We start from the raw sequence: 24,378 nt of genomic DNA, 5'->3' as shown, positions 1-24,378 counted from the left end.
AGGTTTTGGGGAGAAAACGTTCTAGTCAAAAAAGGGGTCAAAAAAGGTATGTTTTTTAAGTACTGTAGGCTACAGGGGGAGAAAAATTATATTTTATAGATTCAAGACAGCTTGGATCCAATATTACCAAGTAATAAAAGAAGGGAAAACCTAGCACTGACTTTACACATATGATCCCAAACATGCCTCCGCACATCCCTGCAAAACTACCTGATGCAGAGTTGATGTTTTCAAAACAAATGCAACAAAAAACATAAAAATTAAACACAGAAAAAGTTTCAGATTCGTCAAGGTCATGGAAATGATTAGGCATTGAGCAGCTATGGTTTAACTTAGGCAATGTTTTTGCTTCCAGTGGTAGACCAATACTGTTGGCTACTATTGTACTTGACAAAGTAAACAAAACAGAAGCCAAACATTAAAATATCCTTTTCTGACCCTGATTTCATGTGCTGTATAACTAATCATGAGTACACAATCCCACACAATATAAATCTTTAGTGTAAATAAGCCGAGGGTTGAGTGGGACGCATGAAGTGCGAGCGCTGCAAAAGGGCATAATAAATCACCCTGAAGGCTTGGAACAAGGGCAAACTACCACAGAATATGATGGAAATAGGAAAAACTGGTATGTTTATGTGGTGGGAGCTATTGACACTACTGGCCCTTACATGCATGTCCAAGAGGCACAACTGTGTGAGTGCAATTACATGCAAATAGCTATACTGTCAAGGCCATCAGTGGGAATGAATGAAAATAAAAGAAGCACTTCAAACACTATCTATTTTTATTGACGATCAAAAGCTGGTCCAGCACTACCATTAAGCTGTTCTCTTTTGAACAGACATGTGGCATGGCTACTTCACCAGAGGGGCCCCCGCTGTTATTAGTACTAAAAATGAAGGAAGATGACAAACTGAAATGGGGCCATTTCTGTTGACAGGCTTCTCTAAAACAGGAAATCCTGACATGCTGTAATAGCTAAGCATCAAGCCAGAAGACTCCATACTGTGCCAGCAGCTAGAAACACTAGCTCTTTCTAGGCAGCTGCTAAAGAAAACAGCATAGCAGACGATAATCTGTGTTCTTGGTAAAATGGAGGAAAAATTGCCGGGCCAGATTGGATTTCTTGTTACTGAATTCTCATCTGCAATCGTCAGCACCACTTCTTCCAGTCCATCTGTGGATAAGTGTCTGATTATTGATGAAAGAAAACAGCTGAGAATGAGAGACACTTTTGAGTAGAGAGAGAAACAAGCCTCAGGACCCATTTATTCATGCTGAGGAATTCATTTTGATCCAGACAGCATCAAGCATCATTTCAGAGAAACTGACAATAACAGAACTTGATTTTACTAAGTGAATCAGAGCAAATAACTGCCATGGCTCTGAGAGGGGTGTGTGAACACTGAAATAATACCATCTCTGTCCTACAGGCTTTGAGTGTAGGGACTGTGAACAAACTCATTACACTCTGATGGTATTTAATTCCAGGGAGATTTCAGAGTCCCTTCCATCAAGTTAAAAGTCAGAAATAATGAGCTCAGCCCTCTACAATCCATGAATATGACTAAGGGAAGAGAGAAGAAACAGTACACCACTCATTGTGGGTCCTAACACACATCAGGCAACATGCCAGTTCCAGCACTGCCAGTAAATATCTGCTTAAATGGTGACTCTCATCCTGCGCACCGGAAATTCAATTTGTTCCGTAAGCCGGGGATGAAAAAGCAATTATTCACAGTCCCCTCTTTTCACGATCTGTTTCTTTACGATATCTCCCTTCTTCCCCCTACCAACAAATAAACCTCCAGATTAGTGCTGTGTGTGGCTGTTCATAGGGGCAGCCAGTTGAAGCACCAAGATCAAGCCAACTAAAAAGCCTGTCAATCAATTTGAAAGATGGAGTCAGGATCGGCAAGACACGATGCCTACCCCGCCATCCCCATCATCCCTACGGGACATGGGTAAAAGCCACTAGATAATGGCTTGATAGCTGGATGTCATTTCGGAGCAAGAAGGAAAGAAGGAAGTAAGCGCATGTCAGAAGAGCACTTCTTTTACACCAATTACACTACACAGAGCGCCCTAAAACCAAGCCTTCACCCACCCCCCCCGCCACCACCCGATCACTCAGAAGTGCTGTCAAGGGAGCCCACTGAGCCGAGGCTCCAATTTACACTTGGGGTATTAGGTGGGACCCTAGCGTGACTGTGCAAAGTACCACAGAGCTGCTTCACATGTTCTCTGTTACTTGAACACACATCCTGGGACAAGTTGTCAGATCCAGCGGGGCAGAGAGAAGCTCATGTTTGAGTCATAACCTTGTTTCCTTATACCGTTGCAGGAACAACACCTGTTGATTGAGAGATGTGAAATTGGTCTGCCGCTGTAATTGGCTCCCCTTCCCGCTCAGATAGTATGGATACAAAATGTTGAAAGATGAAAAGGAAAGGGAGACAGTGGCATAACCATGGGGGGAATGGAAACGAGGGATAAGCGTCAGAAGTTAAGAGTTATCCATCTGAGAAGGGCAGTGTGACAACATCAGCTCCAGAACAGACCTATGGATCTGGAGGAGGCTTAAAGCTGGTCACCCATGAATGACTTTGCCCATCCTCCATACCTTAAATCCCATTGCACAAAAAAACATCCAACATATCTGCTAGTTGCTCTTCAAATAATGGCAGACTTCTAATGATACAAATACTAGCTCCGTTTTTCTAAATTTAGAAGCAAGAGAAAGGATGGAGGACAAAGGGATGGATTAATGCCAAGTGCAGAAGGCTTCTGAGATGAGCACCATACAGCGCTTGTGGCGGGGTACGCCAGCGAGAAAATGAGAGAACAGGTCTAGCTACTTGTGCTGGCTCACTAAAGATAACACGAATGGTTAGCCTTCAAAGGGAGCAGGCCTAAGCAGAGTATGATCATCAGCGCCATTTCTAACACATTCTGACCGAGGGACATTCAGTGACACATTCAATCTGCTGCTTTTGCATATTAATGTATGTGATTCAAAAGCGACAAATATAGAGTATAGAAATGAACAGCTGCTTCTTTTACAGAGGGGAGGAGAAAACTCTCAAAAAAGCCCTTCATCCTCACTGTGAACAAAATTTATACAAGCACCCCGTATGAACTTAAATAAGACAAAAACAAAAAGCATATTGGTAACATTTTTAGATTATAGCTCCTCTTTTTCATAATCACAGTCTAATTAGTCAGTTGCAAAATGTGACAGCTCACCACAGCTGGTTCTGTTGCAAAAAAAATAAACCTATATTTAAGTTTTTTTCTAATCTACTGGTGGGATTTTTGGGGCTCTATTTTTTCTCTCCATATCTATCCTTTGTTAAGAGCACTATAAATGAAATAGCTCAAAAGTCAATCTACTAATATTTGGCTACATTATAACTTGAGTTTTCTGTCTCAAAGACTTTCTGTAGCTATAATGCATTTTGCTTAATTCATTTTCTTAATCATTTTTGGAACGTGCTGCAATATTCTTTAAGTGCTAAGTTAAGAGTAAATCAACACTAATTCCTACGAGCTGAAACAACTGAATACATCAAATGTTTTCCCCTTTAAGAATGTTTCTCTTCCCGTTACCACATCACTGCGTTGCTACAGATCACACTACCTGTTAAATCTCCAAACCACAGTCAGTGCACAATGCTAAATCACCCCAGCTGTTACATCCTTCATGGTATGAATAATAATGATGAGCGTGTAGAATCGACCAAGCTGGTGATGGGGCACAGACTAGGGATTTAAAAAGCTAAAGTCTTGGTGGGTTAGATAATGTTTTAGCACTAGAGTTGCTATGGGGGTTTTTCCCTTAACAAATCGTTTAAGCAACAGTGAATGTGGTGACTAGAGGACGGTTTCTTCAAGCGCTGAAGTAGATTTCTTTGTGCATTTTTAATTAAAAATGCTGACCATGTAAACAAATACTGCAATAACACAACAACGCTACAACTGTTAAACAGCACACAGTTGGACAATCACGTTGAAAACAAACACTATTTGAGAAAGAATGTGTATAGAAATTACAGTCTATCAAACTGTGCTCAAAGAATAAAAGTCACAATTTTCAGATTTAAGGAATGCACTTTGAGCAGAAATTTCTATTTCACAGTACTGCAATCCTCCCATACTAAAATGATTTTACAGAAATGACTTAGATAGCTGTACCTATATGGGCAGATTACTCTTAATCCATGCTAGTAGGTTAACACTAGAAATTGTCTACACACTGGAATTGCCTCAAATACCACCTATACCGTCTACGAAACAGACATACTGTATGTATCCCTGATGGTCTCTGTCAGCTCTCCTGCCCAAGTCTCCAGTCAGTAGGCACTTACATCTCCTCTTGCAATGCAAGGATATTATTTATGACATTATTTTTAGATAACACTGAGGGCACACTATACAGTTTGGATAATAAATGCTTATATAGTACTAATTGAGCATACTGTATACAGTACATTATAAATTCATGTATAAATATTTGAGGTAAGTAGTTGGTATTGAATCTAATCAAAAAAATAACCAAGTAACTAAAACTAAACGTCTGCTGTTAATCACCTTGGCAAATTAAATTGAAAATGTTTCTTTGGTTCCCATACTGTACTGAAAAGTTGCCAAACTATCACCCCAAAACCACAGTGCCAATCAGAATTTCATGTAGCGGTACACCACTAATGAGCAAAATACCTCATGTATAAAAATTTCTCACCGAAAGTCGCTCGTGGTCAACCACTACTGGAGGATGAGGAGGGACTGGATGTGGCTCCTCTTCTGTCCTTTCAGCAGATCCCTTCAACTGCTCTGACAGGCTGCTCTTGCACTTCCTCACTTTGGAATCCCCTATTAGGAGATAAAATGAATGATTGATGGGAGGAAGGAAGGAAGGGTAACATCGATATAAAGAATGAAAACAGGGTTACAGAAATCAAAAACAACCTAGTATTTTGGGTCACCTTAATTTGATTTTATTGGATTATTTCCTTCTCATGAACCACTCAAGAGCACAAACTGGATAGTTTGAAAGGAAATAAATTCCAACTGCCATGGCTACAAGATTAATGCAATACGACACTATATGAGAAAATCTATTTGAAGCTACTAGCAGCTACTGAGTGCACAATATTTCACAGCTGGCCCCTTTCCTGTCCATTTATAACAGTGTTCAAGAAATGCTTTGATGGAAACAAAAGGCTTGTAATGAGAATAGGGGAGGAGTAGCTGAGTTGTTGTTGGTTGTTTAAGGAGCCAGAGTTTGTTTGTGTTTTGTTGTTTGATCATGACATCCTCTGACAGCTACTCCATATTCTAGCAGCACCATTACCTCAGTCATATATTACCTCAGCCCTTTTGATGTTTACATTTTTATCCATAATGCAATACCATCAAGGAGAGGTCTGATCATCCCAAATTTATATTGCAGCAGGACAATGACCCCAAACATACAGCCAGAGTCGCAAAGAACCATCTTGAGCAATAGAAGAACAAGGAGTCCTGCAACAGATGGTATGGCTCCCACAGAGCCCTGATCTCAACATCATGTCAGTCTGGGATTACACGAAGTGACAGACGCAACTGAGAGCCCAAATCCACAGAAGAACTGTCGCAAGTTCCCCAAGATGCTCGAAACAACACACCTGCCAAGTACCTTAAAAAACTGTGTACATGTGTACTGAGGAGAACTGGTGCTGTTTTAAAGTTAAAGCGTGGTCACGCCAAATATTGATCTGATTTTGTTTTTTTCTCTTTACTGCACTTTGCATGAAGTTAATTAATAAATAAAAAAAAATTATAGCATTGTTAGCATCCTCACTTTACTTTTAGTGCCGAAACATTAATGCTGAAGGTATTAAAACATACAAAAACCATAGCACAAAAGGTAGAAAAATAAATTTACAAATAGTGCTAAAAAAGTTCAAATCTTAGTCTAACTCTATACCTTCTTTATCTTGATCTTCTTCAACGCTTTCGATTACTGTCGTCCCATCCTGGGGAGGGTGCTCCTGAGTTGGTTTGCTCTCATTTTTGTCTTTGTGCTCTTCCTGTTCTGGCATAGCAGATCCCTCAGGCATGCTCTCGGAAGTCCCTTTCTCAGCCTCACTGCTTCTCTTGGGGCTCTGCGCGTCCAGGCTGTCCATTGACTCATTCCCATTCACACAGTCCACTTGTGACACCAGGAGCCCCTTTGTGTGTTTAGGCTGGGCCTCAGCATCTGAAGACTCGGACGTTTCAATCAGAGGCTGGAAGTCAGCCTCCTTGGCTTGGCTATCCCCGTCTGTCTTGGGTGGAGAACCGCCACCATGGCAAAGCAGCTCGGTGTGTTTCTCTGTGTTCTCAGACTCTGCCTCTTTGGCTGTGGGCTCCTCTTCTTTAGGTGTTGGCTCTTCTCGTGCTTCATTGGCATCTGGAGGTTCAGCAGGAACCACAACAGGGGGCTCATTGGAGCTCTCTTCCTCTGTGGAGGGGACATGGGGATGATGGCCATTGGGCTGGGGACCTGTGGTATCACAAGATGATTCCTCATCCTGTGTCAAACACGAGTCACTGGGCCCTGCGGCTTCCGCTTCCACCTCTGCCTCAGGCTCATCCTCCTCCTCTTCAGTTCCTTTCTTATAGATCTTCTTCTTACGGATTATGCCCCGCCCCCATGATGGCCGCCTACGAATCTTCCGCTTTATATGGTCTGTGATAGAGAGGGGAGACAGCAAAAGATAGGGAGAAAACCTTATTAATTCAGACAAGCAACTCTTTAATACAATAACTCAGAGAAATTATAAAAATGACCAGCTGTCCACGCAGCTGATTCCAATTTAACAACACTTAAAATCATTCTACACCTTTCGATGTCAACACACAGCCCTCAACTATACCTCGCACTTTTATAAGAAAGCTATACTAACAACCCTTTAGCAACACTCTGGAAAAAACATAAGCTCTATTTCATGGCAAAGTCCCTCTTTTTGAGTAAATGATTTGAAGTGTACATATTTAAAAGGCTGCTAGGCTCTAGGGCTCAGAGGCTAGGAAGAATGGCATGTGTGAGGATGAGAATGGGCAATACAAAAAGAAAAAAAAAGTTAGCATTTCTGATTTAAGACAACTGAAAGCAACCCAAGATTTTAAATTTAAATTTGCAGATAAAATACATTTTCTCACTCCTTCCCTATATCAAAAAATACTGAAAGCGGAAGGGCCATATCTCCATCCTCGCTTAGCGTCCTAGTGTAGCTTGCAAGCACCGGACGAAATGTTGTTTCCATTCAAATCTGGACATTTGGCCTTCCCCGAAGAGTAACATGCAGTGGACAAAAAAGATTGCAAGGAAGAGAGGCAGACAGAGACAACAGCCCTGCTATATCATGAATGTTAAGACACTAATGACAACAGATGGTGCTTGGAGCTTTAGGAGGTAGGGGAAAACGGAAGCCTCTGAGAGTGCTGTAAAAATGTCACAGCAAGCAAGCAAGAATGCTAAATGCAGTGAAACTTTAATGTGGTTGCCTTCATTTACTGCTTTTCCCGAGCAGACACTGAGATACAGGTCAAAGCACCAAAGTCAGAGAGAAGGGCAGACGTAGAAAGACTGTGAAAGAGAAAACACGTATGGAGCACCACGAGTCAGTTTGCTAGGGAGGAAAGTGTTTGAATCTGTCAATGAGCGGCATTAGCATGACTCGTCAGTGAGCACCCCCTAACCCCAAGGAAACCTTTGGGCCTGGCCTCAAACAGCATTCATAGCGTACATCATCTGTTGAATCACATCAGACAGCTTTTGACTATTTGAAGAGATAACTTAAGAGATGCCACATTTGCATGTATGTCTGTAGATAGGCTCAAGTGTGTGGATAGGCCCACTAGATCACAGTGGGCTCATTAAAATCCATAAAGTCCTAGCAATTATAATTCTGTCAAGGGCCATTTGAATGATGTAAATCTGCCGAAGTGGAATCTCTTGCAGAATCAATAACATATGCCATCCTGATTCTCAAAGGACTAAATGGTCCGGACTGCATCATGCTTTTCAAAAGATATCATAATGTACAATATATATTGCTTATAAATAAATCTTTTGCCTTAATACTACAGAATGGCTCCATTGTCTCATCTGTGTCTGCACCATATTCCCCACAATATGACTACGCAAACTGACAAGAAATCATGATATGCCTGCATGTTGCCTGTCAAATTTCCTCTCCCCATTGCTTTCAGCCAGGGCTCGTCTTTCCACTCTGAAGATGTGATTATGCACACTCTACAAACATCAGAAGAAGGTGGAAATGAAACCTTATGCTGAGTACTTGTTCACATTTGAGAAGGAGCAGGAGGAAAAACACACTAACTGAAAGTTATATTTTGCCTACCAGAAAAACACATAACAAAAAGGGGATAATTAGACAACCCCTGCTTGCTGATGGGCTCAGGACCCTCCTCTTTAGTAACCATTTTCTCTTGATGACACCAGCACAGCACACCACAAAACCTGGAGCAGCAAATACTGTGCAATTATTGTTACAAACAGCAAATTTACATTTTGTATGCAGTACCTATGGCTGGGTATATATATCTTGTTGTACCTTATTTCAAGGAGATTTAAAATGTTTTAATAAAGAGTGTATATTGAAAGCACCTTCCAAAAACTAGAGGACAACAAAGAATATGTACCATTTTTATACACAGGATTGTAATTTTCCCCAGACTTCCTCTATTGCTTCTTCTGCCTCTTACTGTCTTTCTCTTGTCAGTAAGAATTAATCTCTCATGTTACATCTGCTCTGCTCAAAAAAGTATCTATCTTTATCTATCTCTAGCCTGGCTATTCTCAGGCTAAGTATGTTATCATGCTAGGGGACTGATGGATACCTCTCAAGCCCAGAGCTACTCGCATTCTGCATGCACAAGACAATGACAGCACATGAATATTCCACAAATATCCCCACAGATTGGTCTTTAAGACACTTAAAGATTAAAGAGACTGGACTGTCTTTCCTACTGAGGAGAGCTGGAGGTTATAACAGACAATGAGACACATCTTGCTGCCAAGGCATGCTGCAGTGATCAGCAGCATGTCCACTGGCCATCATGCCCCACAGATTGTCATAGAGCCTCTCTCAAGTGGGTACAGGGGATACTGGCAGAGTGAGTTTTAAGGTGGGATGCAGCTTTGGTTTTCGGTTCCCTCTAATCTGATCTGGAGGGAGGGGACTGCCATAGGGTATTTTATGGAGCAGGCAGAGAGCCTCATTCTTCCTCAGGCATGACTAGCACATGGGATAGTTGCTCTGTGCTCTGTTGTAAGGGGGGGACCAAAAATGGAGAGGGTGGGTGGGGGGGGCGGAGAAAGCAAGGACAAAAGAGAGAAAACATACTGGACATCTTGGATATTTTTGAATGGCATTATCCCATCAATAGTGCTTTGAACACTAGTTAGTATTCGCTCTTCAGAATTTAATATTTCATTTAGAACTGTCACCTTATGATATCGAGGGATTAGTCATAACTTAGCTCTTTTGAATTCCAGTACAAAAAAATATCGCTTCAAGTTTTGCATTCATTTTTGTATATTATGCCTTTTATCAAACACAGCCGAGTAAAGTCAAACTTAAGTTATTCTGAAAAGAAAATAAAGTACAGGGGTTAACGTTCAACTGAACCCTCATTTTCCTTTTAACCCTTCCTGGATACATACTTTCCACAGTCTTTTTTTTTTTTTTTTTTTACACACACAAACCAAAACAAACAATGCTGAACTCAGTGAGAGAGGTCTTGCTATCACCATCGGAGCTATGAAGCGAGCTCCTGAGGGAGGAAAAGGTGAGACAGAATGGCAGCAAATGACTCGTCATAGTCAGCTCTTAAATAATGCATGAAAACTGTTAGAGCATGAACAGCCAACCACAGAGGGGAAATATGCTGATAGGGGAGGGGAGAAGGGAAGTAGTAAAGAAAAAAGCAAGGCTAGAAGCAGAGCACTTTGTAATAATTAAAAGTGCCTCACCCATACAAGATTCATGTAGTGGCAGAAATATTTCAAGCTGCCATTACACGTACTTGTCAGAACAGCGTGTGCGCGTGCGTGTGTACGTGCACTTGCAGGCGTGCACACGGACGGACAAATAAAGCCTCTGAGAGCAAAAAGCCCCAGGAGATGAGTTTCCAAACTGCTATACCAGCAAGTATTAAATAAATAAATCAGTCCAGTGACACTGATGGACAATTCAGCGGCATACTCTGGAAAATGCCTTCGGGTGGAATTACGAATCAGTATCTCTGATTCACTGAGTTCTTTATTTAATAATTCCTAGTATTGAGTAATCGAATCACCAACAGACCCAGTGTTGAAGACAGGACAAAGGGAGGAAATGTTCTGTACAATCTGTAGACTAAAACCTAAACTAAAACTGACAGCTTTTATACTGTTTTAACAGTTACACCTATAATTTAAAACATTTAGGTGCCATTCTTGTCCATAATGACAGAAGATGATTGAGAAGCGTAAACATGTTTACAACAGCATCACTATACTGTATGTTTATGCTAATCTGGGTAAATCCATCATTCTATACACATTTTTAAAAAAATCTAGTGTGGTTTGCTTCCACTTCAGTGCTGCTGTATAACTGTCAAATGTTACAAAGCCAAACAGATTCACTCCCTCTACAGAACAGTTGAATCGGTACCCTCGTCAGTATAATCCAGATACATTTCTATATACAGTTTATAGCAGAGCCATCTGAGGAAACTTTAAAGCACCCCATTCCCATAGCATTATGCAATAATGTGCAAGCTATTTATTAATTTTATATGCTCCCAAGATGCACGAGCCCATAAAAACAAGTGTATCTATTTCAGATGTGTGATAGGTGTGGACTCAGTATTAACTCATTCTTACTGCACACCTTCAAAGCTAGTTAAACAAATCTATGTAATAAATCTATTCTGCTATAGTTTAAATTCTACTTCAGTTATTTTCCTACATTTTAGCTGAAAGGAAATAACATATTGGACTGAACAACCTTAAAGTTTTACGTACCCCTTTCGGTAAATAAAAATATGATCTACCATGAATTCTGTCTCATAAGCCGTCAGACTTCCCCATCTCCCCACCGAACCACGCAGATACACACTACACTTAACCAAACTTGCTCTTCCATATCCATTTGCTAGCACACTGGCCAATTTTTCATTGTAAATCTCAGTGGCTGCCCACATTTTAAAATTTGCATTTGGCTGAGGCAACAATTCTGCAGTAGTGCACTGTGAACTTTAGGGCATAAGATGAAATACATTGTAAAAAGTAGGCTAAATAATAAAGCTTTAACTTTCACTGCATGGTTACAAGTATGTCTAAAATTATGATCCTGACAGATTTTCCAGATAGGGATTTATTACTTTTAATTATGTGAGGAACAATAACTTAAACTGCATCATTATTAAACATACAGTAAGTACATGCCTTTAACTGTGGAGCACTTCTCTGGATATAGACACCAGTTGCATACAATAAGTTCACAATAGAACCATGACAAACACACCATACACATGGCAATCAGTTGCTATCTGTACATTCAGTAGTTTGAACCATAAAATCCACTTTGGCAGTTCAGACAATGTACTCAGGACAACACTAGTTATAAAACAGATCACTGCTCGATTTTCTTTTGAAGGAAAAGTATAGGATGTAGATATTACTGGTTAATGAGCTGCTCTAAATAACAACCTAGGAGGCTGCTATTTTATATGCCTACTTGAATCCTTTAGGTCTTCCGTCATTATATGTGTGAGTCATTTAGGAGTTTTACATACTGACCACTTTTCTTAAATCAACAAACTTAATTCATGTTTGTTATGCGAGTGATATCACAAACCCCTGCTGGTGTTTTTTTAATTAGATCCTATGTTTCACAAATAATTTGAGGTCCGGTCTAAAATACAGATAAATTCACGGGCATGTATTGACATTTTGCAGTGGCACAGTCTGGGGAACCAGCTAGTCTGTCCAAATCACTCCAAATTCACACTGACACAGACCCCTCCAAACCTGGACAGATGCTCTGTTGTTTACTAACCTACTTACCTCCTTACTGTTGAGTGAGTGAGTGTGTGTGTGTGTGTGTGTGTGTGTGTGTGTGTGTGCGCATGGGCATGGAGCGTGTGTTTCCATGGCAATGAGCAACATTTTCCTCGCCTCCAGAGACAACTTGCTCTCTAATTCTCCTCAAAAGAATTCACATTTAGGACACTGGGCCAACATTGAGACATATTCATGCTGGGCAATATATTACAAATTTTTTGGGGCCAAGGGAAAACCTATACCAGAGAAAAAAATATGAATATACAAACAGTTTTGTATGTGTTTGTAATTTAATAACCATACGGAATTTGTTAGCTTATTAGTCACAGCAGAATCCATTTGACTTGAGATTCAGAGTCACCGAGATCTCAGGTAAGACTTAAACAAAACTCCAAATTGAAAAATATTAGACTTTCAAATTTGACAGAGAACAAAATGTGAAATGGGACAGCATGTGAGACATGAGAGAGTCCTTCTGGCAATAAATGAATGCAAAGCAAATCAGGTATAACTTTGGTTAAAGGGTAAAGACACATTAAATAGTATGTATACATTAAGCCTTAAAACATTTGATTGTATCACAGCTGTGTAACAGTTAAATCCACTAATTATGATTGGTATACATCATAAATGGGAGAGTTTGGCCCAATGTGTTAGACAATACTCTCTACTACCATCATCCAAACATCACATGAGGCAAAATATTTTGGAATAATGGTGTTCATCCTTTTAGTAGATAACAAGAGACTTGTAGAATGGATGTCAAGGACTTTTGAAGCTGTTCAATGCGCTAGTGATGGCCCAGCACATCACAAAGACACTTTATGCTTTTGTCACCCATGTCTAAGAGGTAACTAAGAACACAATAACTTCTTCAGTCCTCATATTCCCTGTTAAATTTCATATAAAGTAGCCACAAAGGTTTCTCAAAAAAGTCAAACATGTCAAATATGAGTGTGAAGTCAAAGTAATTTTTCAGGGTGTAGTTTATATAAAGCAATTCAAAACAATAGGAATTTTACAGCGAGGACTTGTTATTTTGCCCACTTTATTGCTGATCTGTTGCCTTGTCAAGTCATTTACTGTAACCAATAGGGTTCGTGCATGTTCTTCTACACATACAGTATTGTAAGTATTCATGTGTACGCAGTTGCTCGAATGCAGACACACTCGTCATCCTGTTTCATTGGAATCGACTGGAGTTTGGGCCTCAATCTTGTAACATTAATGAAGTATTGATCTTCCCTGTTCTCATCAACTACGACTGACGGGGAGGAGCTTTGAGTAAAGAGTTGTGTCAGAATTTAAAAATAAACAAACATCTTCATAAACATCTACACCTTTATAAGATTTTACATGCTTTCTTGCTGGCGCACCTGTGATGATGCGGTTTTACAACCGGCAACGATTGGTTTGCCAGAGCTGAAGGGGAGCGACAGTAGCGACGGAGTAGGCTACGGCAGCTAGGGATATGGTGGACCCTATGGCAAGCTCACCTGTAAGCATACCTCATAAGCACATATTGACAGTATACGTGTAATTACTCTCATTGCCAGGAGGGAGAGAAAAAAGTTCTGCATTGCAGGTTCAACCCGTTTGGGGATAATGTCAGCTCCTAGGAACCACCATTCTGAAAGTCTCTTGAATATTTAGTGTAAAATTCTTATTAAGACAAACTGTCTATTTTCATATGTCTTTTCTGACAATAGTATAATAATTCAGATGCCATTATCCCTTTTTGCCCGCTGACAAATGATTACTAAAAGGCAGATGATAGACATACTGTACGTCAACAGCACACAGGGGACCGAAAAGCATTGGCACAAGACTGTCTAAACTTTAATTTAATTGAGTTACTTCAAAGCTGAAGTCCTTTTTAATGAAGTGTTAAATTTACTTTATAAGACTGTCCCGACTGAATCTTCTGGGGCCACTGAAGCTTCAGTATTAATTAGCATAAAATATCAATGCCACCAATATCTGGTGTCTACTTATGCTCATCAGCATCATCCGGCACAGACATTGGCATTGATCATTTAATACACTCGGGAAAAAACAAATTAAAAGGGTCTGTATCTGTTTCACACATTTAACTTTACAAGCATGTTTCTTATTAAAGAGAGAAATTAAGTTTTGTGAACAAGGCTCAATGTTTGCAACTCTAATCCAAATACAGAATCTAAATTCTGATCCTGTTTTGCTTATATATTTTGTTGTATTTATGTTTTGGTTATTTACCGAGTACTTAAGTATTTGTGTGTGTATGTTTCATCTTATTGCAATTTATTGTGCTATTGTTAACTCGATGTCATTGCAAATGAGGGCAACCTCAATGACTCTCGAGATTACACAAAGGTTATGAATGAATGAATGAACATATACATGAACTGGCTTATCTTTGAAAACTATATTTTCCCAACTGTATCCCTTCTTGGGGATTCAGCCATTTTTTTCCTCAATATGAATCATTCTACTGAGCTGTAATTAACACAACATTAAGACTGTATATCCCCTGCTATGACTGCAAAACAAATTTCAATTCAATGGGAATTTCTGATAACTTAAACTAAATGATAAATTTAAATTGTGTCTCTAGAAATGTAAACATAATAAAAATAAAAACAGATTAACCACTCTACATGTTCAAAATGCTAGTCAAAGGAAGTACCCCTTTAAAAGCTAATATAACGTGAATGATGATTATGTATAAATAATGATCTTTTATATGATGCCTTTGCTCTGTTGAATAAGCAATACCATAGAAATTCGACATATAAAATTCTAACCGTAGGTGCAGGTAAAATGAAGACTATACATCAGGACGACATCAACTGCAACTGAACTGCAAATGGCTATCTCATCTCATGTATTAACTTCAAATCATGAACCAGGTATCCAACAATTTCCCACCCTTGACACTTATGTCAAATTGTGCAACTTAAGTATATACACCAATAAGCGTGCTGACTGCACCTGTCTTACACATTCACCTATGTAGAAACACAGAGTAATATGTACAGAACAGCATGCACATTTACAGTCTATGTCTATTTTGGAGAATATCAAAGACTTGCCCTTCAGAATTCACATTGAGTACACAATAAAAGCCTTTAAACTACAATCGTTTTATATATCCATGTTTGCTCACTTAAATTAGTGCTTTTTATGTCTTAATATCACTTCTAAATATCACTCCTAATTGAAAGATACAACTGAGCAGCAGTATTTACTACATTTGCTTTGGGAGTTTGAACAATGGAGTAAGAAAGTATGCAAAAGAAAGGGTGAAAAGCAAACTGCAGACAACATCTGAAACACTGTAAGAGACAAAGAAAGCCACAAAGGCTGTCATGGTGACACAGGGCTGCAGGGTCTCTGGGTCATGGAAGGAAGACAGCTGTTTGTCACCTGATGTGACACTTTGCACTGACACTTAATGAAATGTCCAGATCAATAAATGATCCCATCCTTGCTTCTGGAAATGAAGGAGATCAGTCACTTCACTCAATTGCTGTGTCGCTCCCTTCCTATTTCCTTCCTTCACTCCCTCCTCTCCCTATTTTTTCCCCACATACAGGTCTACACAGCCTTATCAAACAGCTTGCTTTGATGTTGTGAAACATTCTTTAAGTCTGAATACATCTTAGTTAAATTACAGTTTTTAAATTCATACATTCCCATTATATCCATATGTAATAATTGTGCTGTTGCAGTGGGTAGAGATGCTCTCTAAACCACTTTTGACTGATGATAATCAGATTTGCCAGGTAACATATCTCTGCCAAGGGCCAATGGCCTCTAACTTCATAACATCAATACATACTTGCGTTACTTCACATTTGCAATTGATTTTTGTATGAATTCTTATCTTGTATCTAAAGCATCTTAAATCTGTGATTCGCATATCTTATAAAACATAATTTGCCGAACGTCTTGCATAGTAGTAACACCGGGCGAAAAGCAATTTCGATTCCGTATCTGACACTTTGCTTTACAGAATGCCAAACAATAAATTCATCTTCTTCAAACCAAATACATTGTCACGTCCAAATAACAGGCACAATGCTCGTCTTTAACTCATAATTTGGAATATTTGTCACAACTACACTACAGTTGTCAAACTACTTTAAAAATGGCACTCAATGTTATTTGTTTGGGAAAAAAAGAATGGATTGCGGGCCATTGGGCAATCTGAATTGTCAAACCTTGTCACACGCATTGAAGGGCTGACTATTGACTGCATATCAACACTACTACAAAGAAGAAATACAGACACAAGATAGAGGAACTGAAGACATAATTCAGTCAGCGCATCTATCTTTCTCTGTCCTCTCTGCTGCTCAGTAAATGGCCAGTGGGATGACGGTACCTGTGGTGCCCTCCTCTCAGAAGACAGATATGCCCTAATGCACCAGCAGCTCCAAGTTCTGTTGCAGATGTCAGCCTGACACACAACCCCCCACATACACACATACATAAAAGGACTGTATGAAAACCTTCTGGGGGGGGAAGGTCTGTTGCCCACAGCAAAAACATGCATATAGACAAGTTGTAAAGCAGGAGTAAAGGGGTAAAGAGATCTGCACCGGTCATTTCATATTGACTGATGTGTGTTATCACTCCCCTTGTGGAGGAGAATATAGGCTTGCACCTAACAAGAGCCTTCCAGGTGAATGACAGTGTCCAACAGCTATCTGCTGGGTAAAGTATGGACTTGTTTAATAATGTGAACAAACAGGGATTTTGCTATAAAACCTTGAACCTTGAGTTTTCCATAAGTTCAGGCTGTTGGCCGGACATTAAAACATTTCCAGCTGACTACTTTCTCACTGTTTTTTTTCTTTAAATAGCAAGTTGCTTTTTCCCTATTAATGTAAGGACTCACTCCTTGTTTGTGTGCAGTGTTGCCCATAATTTGTCCTGCCACAGTTTCATAATAAACCATAAATAATTTTACTCAACAAAGCATCTTTCAATCCGAGTCAGTCCTGTACCAGCATGGTGATGTTGAACTTCGTGGGGGGTTCGCTATTTTGTTGTCAGGTTTGTATGAAGGTGAATGTTCATGTGACATGATTCAGGCGTGTTTTCACTCAGCTGCCAACACCGGAGTCCTGCTGTGGCTGCATGCAGGTTAAATACAAAAACCAAGTACTGAACACAACACAACGATAGATAATGGTTATAATAGTTGGTTATAATTTCTTAAGAGCTCATGGTGATGTCTTCAAATCATTTTGTCCGATCAACAGTCCAAAATCCAAATATGTTATTTTTTACTATTATGTATGACACAAAAAAGCTTAAAATCCTATTTGAGAAGCTGCAACAGATACATTTTCAGCATTTTTCCTTTATTATTATCTGTTTATCAAAATAGTTGCAGATTGATTTTCTGTTGACTAATGGATTAATCATTGCAGCTCTAATTTTTTTGTCCTCCTTCTGTTTTCAGCAGAATTAACTAGTGAACACAAAACAATGTCAGAAAATAGTTAAAATAGTTGGTTATATTTGCCGTGTCATTATCATTCATATCTACACAATGTGTTTATGATTAAATTGTTTACAAGAGTACAAAATTGTTTACAAGAACACAGAAGTTCTTCATAGATCTCTAGCCTCTTAATTTTGCTCTCAAAGTGTAACAGATTGATGGGGTCCGGTGAACATGCCCCTGAACCCCCCTAGAGGGTCCAAGAGGTCCACCCACCACAGACTCACAAAATCCTGTGGGAAACACTGGTGTGTACAGGCCTGTCAGTCACACAGGGAGGAGGCAGGACAGGTAATGAGGCCACAAATTTGTAGGGTTTGCCAACTTAATTCCCAATGGTTTCAGAATAGACACATGGCTTTTTGTTATTGTGAGCCGCTTTTCACACTGATTGTATCACGCTGATTTATTGACGTGGAGTGTTGTTTCAGACCTCGTTTCTCTTGCCCGTTTACTCTATATTGCTTTTAACTTGAGTCATGCCACTGAAAGGTATAATATGTAACTTTCCTGTGTTTATAATGTCTAAAAATGACTAGACTTATGTTATATATTTTGTTTAGTTGTGTACTTACTCTGTCCCAAATGTTTCCAACAATGATTCAAACCCAGAGAAATCCGTAATTTTAATCAGGGTAACGATCTGTTTCATTTGGTTGCCTGTAAATGGCATCATATCCCCTTTGTGCATGTGTCAGTGTTGTGGCCGACCATAAATTGACTTTTTATCCAGTTTTAAGCCACACACACACACACACACACACACACAGATATATTGTGTAGCAGTGCTTATTGCCTGCCAACACTTTCTCCATAATTTAAATGTTGCTCCATCTTATTTTCTTATATTATAAGCTTGCAAAATTTAGAATTGATGAAACTTTCAAATCTTTGAAATATATTAATTTAACCATTCAAAAACTAATTAAAACCACATTGAAAATATGCCTGTGTAAAAACAAATACAATAGAGGGCCTATAGGGGATATTATTATTTAGCTTATGTTACTACAATTTTTGCTTATATTCTGCTGACCAACTGGCAAAAGCCATGATCTAGAGGCATACCACATTCACAGAGGGACAGCCATTGTACTTTGTCGGATCTCTTACACTTGCTAAATTGATTAGATTAGATACTAATTAGATACCCTTTGAGTCTGTTAAGCGATTCAGGTCGTCACAGCTGTATCATAATAGGACTCTGCAGAAAGGGATATTAAATTAAACACTGTTTACACAGGGATTCTTTACTCTACCATGGACACCTTACTGGATCATTTTTTTCCCCTTAAGATTCATTGACTTTTTATGTGGTGGAAAATTAAATAAGAATTAGATCTCTTTCAGGCACATGCATGATGTCATAATGTCATACCAAATTACTAGTTACTGCAGCACATCAGATGGACTGGCGGACTCACAAATGAGGACTGAAAAGGAATGCCTACATTGGATCCTGAATCAGCTTCAAAATTAGCAGCTCCCTCATTCAGAATATCGTTTTTGAGTTTCTGCACATGAATAAATTTTGCTCTACTTTATCTTCAATAGATCATATTTCTCTTGGTATCTGATGAATCTGACATACACGTTTAATATTTTACATTGTTTTGCATCTCCTTGAGAGAAAAATGGCATAAAGGTTTGGTTGTATTGTAGGCTCTCCACTAACTAATGGCAATTTTCCCAGACAGTATCAAGACAAAGGCCAATGCAAACTGAAACTGGCCCATGATGTAGCTGGTGCTGGACATGGTTGATGTGGTGTTGGATTTTTACTATTGATTGCTCCCAACTCATGCTTTGGCTGATTCAACAATTCTGCCTGCAAGCAATCATCAAAACAGCACCAGGAACCAAAGTAAAAAACTATATTAACATTTATTTTCAATATAAATGTTCTCATTGAGCATGTAAGTAGTCTAGCTGAAATGAAGTGAGTCTGCTACATCAGACAGGCAATTCGAGCGGTACTGTGCTCTTGATCTTCTATTTCGTCAGCTGAGTTCTTGCATTACCATTACTTAGCTGAATGGTCTATTTAAGGTGTCAAACTGAGTTCATACCTAACTGCCATTTGCACTGCTTGTGCACTCATACCCTGCTGCTATACCTGTATCCACCTGTGGGCTTTCTTTATAATTTCCAGGAAAGCTGTTACTGGTATTTCTTTGCTCTCGTGTTGGCATTGTGCTTCAATAAAAACTACATGATTGAAGGTGGTCATTTTCATATTCACACAACTTACATTTATTCTCAATAAAAACCATTCTTATTCAAGGTAGTCTGGAAGGTCACAATTGTATTACATATTTCTACAACCATTTCCATTTGTCATTGAAAACGTATATACAACAACAATTAGATTTATTATTACTAGTAATAAAATTAAAATGTGTAGATTAGTGATTATTAGAGCCAATCACATTGGTGGGAAAACTTTAGCTTATTGCAGATGAATCGGTAAGTGAGTAAAAAGAAATTCAAGCAATGGAAAGCCAAAGAAAAATGTTTGCGTTATTGCATATTTTTTCCAGCTGAGCTAATTGCAACTCCACTTTTGGCACCACACTAATCCCTGTGAGTTGTTTGAAAGCATCACGGTTGAGCTTCCCACTGCAAAGCAGAACCAAGTCTGCGTTTGGGGGACTGTTTCGTGTCTTCATGGTAATGTCCTCATTTACATGTGAAATAAATTACTTGCTCAGTTTACATACTGCATCATTAAAGATCGCATGTTTTTAAATCAGCATTTTAAATCTGTTGACATGCTGGTAACTGGATACACTGGATAAATACATACATGAAACAGACATGAAAAATTAAGAAGTCATGTATGACAGGCAGCTGTAACTATCAAAAATTCATTTAGCTATCATATAATTTGTTTTGTCTATAAAGAAGTGCCCTTGCTTATTAGTAAATTATAATTAACAATAGCAATAGTAATGATAATTCCAGTGAAGTTTGCTGTTGTAGTTGCTGTTAGTTATGTTTCTGACAATAAAGCAAATTCATTTTTCAAATGCATAACATCCCTCTCAGGCAGAACTCAACTACATGTAAGGCATCCTTATCAAACATGTTTATGTTATTTGTCTCAGTTAATAAATTAATATCGGCTGACATGATGTTCAGATTTGGTAAACCCTCGAGTATCAAAATCGGCACCAGCTTTAAAAATCCTTTATTAGTGCGGCTCTATTGATTATGTGTATTCACGTTCCTATGCCTGAACACCCATGTATGAAGACCTAAAAGCAAGATGTAAACAATAGTCTTCAACAGTTTTTACCATACTTAAATATTCTACAATGACTGGGCAACACTGAATAGACTACACTATCAGGAATTTATAATAATGTGGTACAACCTAACACAAAAGCCCTGTAATTGTGAGGTTGATAATACTTGATTTTGGTTGATACCCTCAGAGTGATGCCAATTCAACAACTGCCTAATGTTAATTTTCATTGAAGTCATTTTCCATGACTGCACTAAATTTGTAAGATACCCATGTACGGATGCATACAAAGAGGTCATGCAGTCATCAACTCCCTAAGTGGAGAGTTGATTAACAATGCATCAAACACAGAGAATCAACCTTGATTAAAAGTTATTGAAAACAATCATACCAACATGACTCAATCCCATGGCTCTCTTAATATCCTAAACAAAATGTCTATTTCCATAAAACTCTGTCCTTCATCCGAACTGAAAGGGAGCTGAAAGTCTCAGAGAGAGCAATTTACAGCCACTTGTCTGTGACAAAGAGTGCCGTGATGGTGCCACAACAACAGTAGAGTAGAACAATTAAAAGCTCTTACTCAGATTTGTCATGTTAATACCCTATGAACGTGGGGCCATTAGTAACTGGCTTGGCACAAATAAGATGGTATGATAAATAACAATGAAACACAGAGGTCTGACTTAAGCTGATGAGTTACATAACTCCCCTTGACTCATGACATGTCTTAATGAGTGGTTAGCTGGTAAGGGGCAGCTCTGTGTGAGAGAAAATGCATCTCATCTCTGGGTTTAATGGAGATGTGGTGATTAGCCTGGATAAGAGCGATTCTAGGAGTAATTTGATGTAATTAAAAACCCAGTAGTTGCACGTTCCTATTCTTATGGTGGTCTAATGTGACTCATGTCGCTTAATGTGGCCCTCTCTCAAAGAGTCCCCTGAGATGTGAGCATAGATTGTTGAATGTGTGTTTACGAAAGTTAATCTGCTCCCTAGAACATGTAGACATTAGCTTATTTATTATTCTGGGAAACAAGATATTCAATAGTGAATGTACTCCAGTCTCAGGTATCAGTCTCAATACCCACAAGAGCAAAACCAAAACAACTCAAGTGAAGATTTTTGTAAAGCATACAATCCCCAAAATGATTAACAAAGAATAAAAACACCCATAAAAAGGTCAAGAATCTGAAAGAAAAATGGGTTTAGTGATGTCTCTGGTGATATTCTTAGAATATGGAGTCTAATATATTCTAAATTATCCAACCAGTTACTGAATCTTCAACACATCACTGCATTCAAATCAAAACATAATACACAAGGTGACTATGTTATGAGAAAGGTAGATCTTCATGGGGAACAGATAATTCAGATAGTTCACCTTCCATCAAGCTTGGTTTGAGTGGTGCACAAAGTCCAAATGATAATTTGGATCTCACCAGCAAATCCATAAGTCATTCCAACTAATCAAGCACTAATGCATCATGTTTTTGCAATTGTTCCAGTCAATTACAACTTATCAGAACCAGGCAGAGAGAGGGAATACACCCCATTAGGCTGCTTGGTTTTTACTAGCTTCTGATGTTTACTGAAATTGGCTAATCGACTGCACTATGGTAAAAACAATGAGAGTAAAAGCCCAGGAGACCTTGTATAATTTTCTGTCTGTAGTACAGCCTAAATGCTGAGATGCTGGCCTGCTCTTTAATGTTGGAGACAAACAGAGAAAAAAGACTAGGTCAAAACCTAGTATGTGGCTGGACCATGTATGAAAGAGGGCTTTTCATTTGTACTGGTTGCCATCAGACATGGACATCGAGCATTTTTAGGCTGTTTGTTTTTATGTAGGTTTATTTATTTGTATAGCACTTTTCATACAGTAGCTGTAACTCAAGGTGCTGTACACATAAGAAAAACATTAATACTTAAAATACATTACACCAGATTTTGGGTGTAGACTATATGGTGCTGTTGTAAGAAGGGCTGAATTCAGATTTGGGCTATTTTTTATGTTTTATATATTATTTCATTTACCCACAACCTGAAAAATAGTTTTAATGCACTAACTATCAAGTTAATCATCCAGGCTAAGTGTAAATGACCTCAATAGTGTGTTTCATGTGTGTAAAGTTTGTAAATGTATTTGTTATATTGCTTTTATTTTATTTACCATGAACACGGAAGTGCTTTATTTGTAAAAGACACTAGACACATGTAACGTAGAAATTGACAGGAAGTTACACCGGCAAAGGGGCACAGATCCTTTCTTATCGAACAGGTGTTATTTGGATAAACTGACCACATACGGGGTGTCTCAATGGTTACTTTCTCCCCTGAGAAAATATTAAAACTTAATAAAGTGACATATTAGATGTCCTACGGGGAAAATTACAACAGCTTAATCTCGGCCATTGCATTGCTGTCGGTTGGTGCGAAATGAAATCTGGGATACTTAGCTTCGGCCAACCAATGGTGTAACTTCAGTCAGTCAGTCAGTCACAGACAATTGCGGTTGTAGTGCTGGCTCCACTGCTGCAGCCCAGCCAAAAAGAGTGTCTTTATCATAGAAAGCACAGGACCAGATCCACTTTAAATGGAATGGCAGGCCAGTCAATCCTTTGTGAAAATCGAAAACCTGTGTACTACCCATGGAAGCTTCTGAATAAGATTTGTGATGGACAGATTACTCCTAGAATAAAAAAACAATCTCAAAACAATAAATATGTCACACAAGGTCCAACCATCTGATTACTCAATCAGCAGAAATTTCAGCTTTTAGAAACTGAATGGAGCCTTCTAAGCTTTACAAAGCTTCGACATCAGGTGCAGAAAAAAACAAATAATAAACTACCTAAAGAACACTGTTCAATATGGATACCTTGCGCATCTGCAGTACTTAACATGCTCACCCTTGCCCTAATCCTGGCATCGTCTGTATAACACTAAGCCTTGCTTCTGATAAGGCAATAGTGATTTATCAGAACTGGGCATTGTCTGCATTATAACTCTTCCAGTCTGGCTATCAAAGCTTCCCTCCCTCACTCTCTTCTTTCCCTTCCCATCACCTTTCTAACATCCTTGGGCAGCACAGCTTGCAGTCATTGGGCATGCAGAGACAATGAGCATCAATGCTCAATCATTCCGGTGCAACTCTCCAGGCTCATTTCTTTCAGGCAGAAATGTAAGCCGTTTACAATAGTATATAAAGTTATCTGCCCTCCACAGCAATAAAGAACAGACATTAAAATCCAGTGAAAAGGATCACCACCCAACCTTCTCAATTGTGTACACTTAACACGCAGCAATGACGATGCACGGTGATATGTTGGGAATGAATAGACTCTGACACAGAATGAATCTTCAAAGACACTAACACTGATGTCAGCTCATCTGCACCCTAAAACAATAAATGGAAGCAAGAGGCATCATGGATGATTTTACATTCATTTCACGCTTGATGCCACAATGATCCAAGAGGCATCTGTGCCCACAAAATGGCAGCTTATGCTCTGCGCTTATACTCTTAGG

General features: G+C 39.0%; 1 protein-coding gene across 1 annotated transcript in view; it reads right to left on the bottom strand.

The window, feature by feature from the left end:
• Positions 1-24,378, bottom strand: part of atad2b (ATPase family AAA domain containing 2B) — a 75,486-nt gene that overhangs the window by 16,632 nt on the left and 34,476 nt on the right. Inside the window, exons 25-26 of the mRNA XM_067572726.1 lie at positions 5,972-6,715; positions 4,745-4,875 (exon numbers count right to left, since the gene is read on the bottom strand). Of these exons, the coding sequence (XP_067428827.1) occupies positions 4,745-4,875; positions 5,972-6,715 (875 nt within the window). The remainder of the gene's footprint in view (positions 1-4,744; positions 4,876-5,971; positions 6,716-24,378) is intronic.

This window comes from Thunnus thynnus, chromosome 18, assembly GCF_963924715.1.
Source record: "Thunnus thynnus chromosome 18, fThuThy2.1, whole genome shotgun sequence".
In the NCBI taxonomy this organism is placed as follows: Eukaryota; Metazoa; Chordata; class Actinopteri; order Scombriformes; family Scombridae; genus Thunnus; species Thunnus thynnus.
This window is presented reverse-complemented; position numbering and strand designations above follow the sequence as displayed.